At 45.9% G+C, this 6,000-nt stretch overlaps 1 protein-coding gene across 2 annotated transcripts in view; it reads left to right on the top strand.

Moving 5' to 3' along the window:
- The first annotated feature begins 562 nt into the window (after positions 1-562).
- The window catches only part of TAPT1 (transmembrane anterior posterior transformation 1), a 49,763-nt gene continuing 44,325 nt past the window's right edge, over positions 563-6,000 (top strand). For both annotated transcript variants that reach the window (XM_038134898.1, XM_038134897.1), the window contains exons 1-2: positions 563-1,110; positions 5,640-5,770. In XM_038134898.1, the coding sequence (XP_037990826.1) occupies positions 843-1,110; positions 5,640-5,770 (399 nt within the window). In that variant the 5' untranslated portion in view covers positions 563-842. The remainder of the gene's footprint in view (positions 1,111-5,639; positions 5,771-6,000) is intronic.

Below are 6,000 nucleotides of genomic sequence, written 5' to 3'. Positions count from 1 at the left end.
TACTTGAAATTCAGGCCAGGTATTTTGTCCTCGTGCCCATGTGAATTCAGCTGTAAACAAGCGCTTCACTGTTACCTTGAGCTGCCTGCTTCTTATACTCACCTTTGTGTGTAAATTACAAACAGTTTGTGGCAGGAACAATTATTTTCCATTAGTATGGTCTCTAGCAAGCCTCATCACCGCCAGTACCACGCTGCCAGGAACGAATGGCATTTCCAGAACTTCACGAGCCACGCGATTTCAGGCCCTGTTTCTCGGGCTGGTGGGACTCGCTGGGCTTTGCGGACGCCCAAGCCCGGGGGGCGCGCTGAGCTCCGTGCGAGCCGGGCGGGGCAGGCCCGGCAGCCGCGGCTCCCGCCAGGGCCGCCCCGGCCGGGGCAGCGCGGGGCTGTGACCTCAGGCGCCCGGCCCGGGCCAACTCGTGCTCTCCAGTTCACTGAAACCCTGTTGGCTTTAAAGTTAATAATTCACCGCTCGCTTTCCATTTTTGAACAAGGTCTTTATTTGCGTGGTTCAAGGTTTAATCACCTCGTTAGCAACCGCTTTGAGCTGCTGTCCCACGGCTCGTGAGGAGGGGAGCGTGAAACCGTGACCGTCACACGCGTTTTGCGAAAAGCGGCAGAGACCCTGCTAAGTCTGTCCGCCGCCGCAAACCGGGCGCCTGACGCAGCAGGACTCCCAGAGCGAGAGAAGCCTCGGGGCGGGACAGCGGGACACGCCGGGAGAGGGCCCGGCCCCTGAGGGGTTAACGGCGGCAAGATGGCGGCGCGCCGGCCCGCCCCTCTCCGCCCCGCGCGCGCTGGGCAGTGGCGCGCGGCCGGGCCCGCGGCTGTCGCGCGGTGATGAGTCACCGGCAGGCGCGCGGCGCGGGGGCGGCGGGCGCGCAGCGGGCGGCGAACATGGCCGGCGTTGCCGACGCCGCCGCCGCGCCGGGCAGCGGCGGGGAAGGGCGGCAGGACGGCGGCCGCGGGGAGCCGAAAACTCTCTGGGGGAGCAGCGAGCCGCGGCCGCCCGCCGCCGGCCCGGGGCAGCCGTCTCCGCAGCAGCGAACGGAGACGTTGGGCTTCTACGAGAGCGACCGGGGCAGGAAGAAGAAGCGGAGCCTCTCGGGTGAGGGGCGGCGGCGGGGCGGGCGGGCTCCTCCTCGCGGCAGAGCGAGCCCCGGAGCAGGGTGGCCCGCACGGGGTACCGGGGTGGCCGTAGCGGTGTTGCCCAGCGCGGGCGGCTCTTGGCAGCGCCGCCGCCGCCCGCCCGTGCGAACTTGGGCGAGAGACTTGGAAAAGTGCGCCGGGACTGGCCGGGCCCCGCGGGCGGCGAGCGGCCCCCAGGGAGCTCTCCCTCAGCCCCTCCTGTGGGCTCGCTCCCTGAAGTGGCCCGGTCGGTGCCGTGGAGCCCGTCGGCGTGGCCGGCTGTGCCCCGGCTCCCCGCACGGGGCTGTTGGGGAAGCGGAGCGCGGGCGGACGGGTCCCCGTGCCCTGTCACGCAGTTTGTGAACTGCTGCTGCTCGGGAGGTTTGCGAGCAGCCCGGGCATGGTCCGTGGAGGAGTGCCGTGCCCTGAAGGTGGGACTCCGGCTGTCGGGCTCGGTAGCTGCCCGGTGGCAGCGGGCGCGGTGTGTGACCGCGTTCCCCGAGCCCCGCGGGCCGGGAGGCTGCGCCTTCGCTCGGCTTTCCTGCTGAAGTGCTAGAAATGTTTGGTCGTCTTACCAGTTCTTGTTACCCGCTCACAGCTGCGGCTATAGTGGTCTTTGCCTCTGCTGCTGGCAGTGAGGATATTGTTAGAACTTTGCAGTTGTACGCAGATTATTGAAAGTTATTTAAAGTAAATAAAATTTGCCAGCTGGGGATTTATAAGGAAAAATGAGGGGACTTGTCATAGCCTTTGCTGTCAGTATGCAGCTATATTTACATTCAGCCTTCAACCGGTTATTTCAGGTATCTACTAAGTAACTTTTTTAAATGCCCCTGCCGTTTTTGTAAAAACTGTCAGTCACAGTGTCAGGATTAATTTAATGTTGGTAGGGTTATAAATAACTATATTGCTACTGTATTCTTAAATGATTGGTTTGCTGAAAATCTGGAAAGTGTGCAAAGTGTTAAACTTTCAAGGCTTTCTCAGTCTTGGCCTGAATGAGATAACACAGGTCTTATCGAAAAAAAAAAAAAAGAATGGTAATTAGGATTTAACTTTTATAATGTGTCGATAATTGAATGCTTTCCTTTGAGTTTGATGGGTGCAGTGTCTGTTTCTGATGTGTTATATCATCAGACATGTAGCATCATTGACTGCAGTTCTGGGGTGTTGATGAACTCTACAGAATGTAAAGGTAAAGTAATTTTCATAGTTATAAAGGAATTAGCTTGATTGTAGTAGTATGAGTTGCTTTGAGGTGAAATAAAGGAATGATCGAGAAACATACTGCTGTGCCTGAAAAACAGCTGAACAAATAACTTTATAAAAAAGGGATTGCTACTGGACGTGGTGGACAATACTTAACTATGTTAATGCAATTGATTTTAAATTTTAAAATAGTTAAAAATCTTTGGTGCTCTTTGATGTTTCATGACAAAAAACATAAGAACAGGCTTCTTGATTGAGCAACTAAAAATTCTAACTCACCTAAGGGTAACAATATGTTAAATAACAAAGTGGGGGTTTCTTCACTTTGATGAAGCAGGACTAGTACTAGTTCTAGCCGGACTAGAAGTTGATTAGAAGAGAATAAAATACTTTTTAAAAGATATATTTTCTTGATTAATTGGCATGCTTATAGAAGAAGTGTGTATTTAGGATTGACAGCAGTGAAGTGAGTGCCTGGAACTGCTGTATTTAGGATTAAATTTATGATTATAGAATAGAAACTTACTGAAGTGCAGTACATTTCACATATCCTCAACTTTTCCTCTCCTTTCTGGTTAGTGGTTATCCTTTGTGCAGCTATGCATTGAAGTATAACTTAGCTAAATCACTGTCTTCTTACCTTGAAGGGATTTGTGTCTTTTGTGTTTTTTGAAGATGCTTATGCTTTCCTGTCCTGAGGTGTGGAGGTAAATGAGCACACTGTAAGCACTAAGGGTATGAATCTGTCTGAACAGATTAAACTTTGGCCACAGTCTAAAACTTTCTGACTGCAAAAGAGGGGAATTTGAAGTAGGGAAGGAATTTGAAGTGGGAGGTAGAGTTTACTTTTAAAGAAAATGTTGCTTGATGCTTTGATAGCAGAATTAAGCTGTTTTTCAAATGATTTATTACTTTGTTCTGCCTTGGTGTCGCATGCTGTTCTTTTGGTTACTGTGTTTTTCCTGCAGGGTCAGCCACTGATCTGTTTCACAGCTGGCACAGAGCTGAGGCTGGTGCTGGGTGGCAGTAAGCGCTCAGAAGGGAGGTGGCTGTGTGACTGTGCTCCAGTGCATCCCCTGTCACTGGAGAGGTGATTTTGCAGTCACACTCTGGAGCTTGTGTATTGATCAAGCTCAGTCATGAGGACTGATTATCCCTCAATATCTAGGACATGAAAGTCTAAGGTGTTGAAAACTTAAAATAATTTGGTTTTCAGCAATAGGCCTCTAAAATACTTTGTCTTAAGTAAGAAGGGATGGGAACAAATAGCTCATTAGCTAAAATCTTAGAATATCTGAAGTTGGCAGGGACTCATAAGTTACCCCATGGTACTTGCCCATGTGCATATATTTACTGTGCAGGAAACTTCCATTGCTTGAGATTGCTGTATCTTTAAGTTAAAGACGGTTGTTTATTTGAGGTGGAAGAAAATACACCTGGGCAGTTAACAGAGTAATTACTTGGTGTGTTTATACATGCCTGTTTTTACTTTCAAGTTTTTAACATTGAAGAATTGGCGTAACCAAAAAAGTTACAAGTGATAGTGTTACAAAGGGAGACTCCAGAAAACAAGGTTACAAGGGGTCTGAGCAGTGATTTTACAGAATGAACTTTGATTGAAACTTTGTATGTAAATATTAGTTTATTATTACCCATTAAGCAAGATGTTGTTTTGTGTGTTTTAAAATAAATGCCTTTAAGGCTTTGAGTGGTTTTGGCCTACTTAGTAGAAGTGGATCAGTAATACACAGATCATCAAAATCACTATCCAGTGACAAGCTCATACACAGGAAAATGGGTCAGTTCTCATAGTTTAAAGAAAATCATGATTTGTTAACAACACATAATTAACAGGTAGTTAGTGAGTTTTATAGCTGTGATCAGTATCGGCAGCATGATAAATCACAATACCAGACGTATAGAGAATATTAATGCAGCACCACAAACTACAAGGGTAGTTGTAATCACACCTCCCACCCGAGGTAATGCGGTCTGTAAGCACACCCTCTTTTGCTTCTTTTGTATTTCTGCTTGAGCTGAATCCTGCTTTGCTTTAAAACTCTTTGTAATCTTCTGGCTACTGTGAAAGTCTTTATCTTCAATGTGACTAATATTGAGAAGGCATTGCCTCAGACAGTTTTGTGTGAATTCTTCATGCGGAGTGTCAATACTTGCATTCTGCTCTTAACAGCTGTTACCTAAGTTGTTTTACTAAGAATGTATATACAGCCTTTTCCTGCCCTGAAAAATGTAGAGCATTCTACCATACAAGGTTACTTCTCCCTCCTCTAGTCCCTAAGACTTTGGCTGAAATTTGAATTTACCATTTGTGAACATGAGCTTGTATCATAGTAAGTGTCTCTAGCTTTTTATCTGTTTGTCTAGATGAGTGATTTTCATCTTCTGGGTATTGTGTGAACATTGAGAGTTTCTGTTTTTAAATGCCAATAACCAGAGATGTTGAACTTCATTGTAGTGTTCTGTCTCTGAAGTGTTACAAGAAGGTGGTAATGTCAGACATCGTCTGTGAGTGTTGAAGCTTACATTCAACCTTCTTGTGCTGACAGCCTGAATTTCATAATTATAATTTCATATGTTATAAATTTTGTAAGACTCTTCTGTGCAAAGTCTTTTTTAGAAGCCGTATGAGCTGCTTAAACACAGGCCAGTCAGCCTTCAGGTTATTTACCTACAGCCATTAAAGCACAGGAGATCTGTACGTGCTTGATGTCTTTTTGGTTGTGAAAGACCTGATCACCAAAGGTTCAGTGTGTTTGTACTGTTTGTGCACTGAATCGCTTGGGATCGCACGTCTGTGACCATTTTGCTGTTGCGGAAAGCTATGCTTTAAAATAAAAAACAACTTGCTAATGTTGCTGAGTGAGAAAACAGCTTTTAAGTCAAAAACAGAATTTAGTAAATTTAGGGGGTCTGATAATACATTAGTGATTAGATTCACTCAGCATGTTGCATTTTGTGTAGCAGCTTTGAGTAATGTTTTGTAAAAATGGGATGTCTAGTTTCCTGGGAAAAGTAGCTTGTTTGTTGGGAGGCAGCAGGGAAATGAATGTGTGAGCACTGGACTTGCATCTCGTGTAACTCCTTCCCTGCAAAGTTATTCAACCTTCAGCAGAAACCTTCTGGGTTAGAGGCCATGTGAATGAAACATGTAGCAAGTAACAAAATATATAATAAGTATAACAAATATAAAATATAAAATAAGTAACAAAAGTATAGCAGCTTCTCACCCTCTGGAGGTCATGCCTGAAGTGACTTCTGCCTATGTGTGTTTCTGAATAGATCTTTCCTTGCTGAGATTCATCAGTGCTGAGCTAACGAGAGGTTATTTCCTTGAGCACAATGAAGCAAAATACACAGAGCGGCGAGAGAGAGTGTACACATGCATGCGGATACCAAAAGAACTGGAAAAGGTGAAGTATGCTTTAACTTTTGATTCAATTTGGAGATGAAATCTGTTGAGTTAAATTATTTGAAGAACTATCTAAAGAACTATAAGTGTTTAAAGAACACTTTAGCTACAAAAGCAAGATGTAAACCTCTATAATGATATTTCTCAATGTTACTTAAACTTAACATTTTACTTACTATGTTACTTAAATGTTTTTGTTTCAGAATTTTTTTTTGCCTGTTTTCTTGTTGC

Source organism: Motacilla alba, chromosome 4 (genome assembly GCF_015832195.1).
Source record: "Motacilla alba alba isolate MOTALB_02 chromosome 4, Motacilla_alba_V1.0_pri, whole genome shotgun sequence".
Lineage (NCBI taxonomy): Eukaryota > Metazoa > Chordata > Aves > Passeriformes > Motacillidae > Motacilla > Motacilla alba.
The sequence above is the reverse complement of the archived record's forward strand: the minus strand, read 5'-3'. Positions and strand labels throughout refer to the sequence as shown.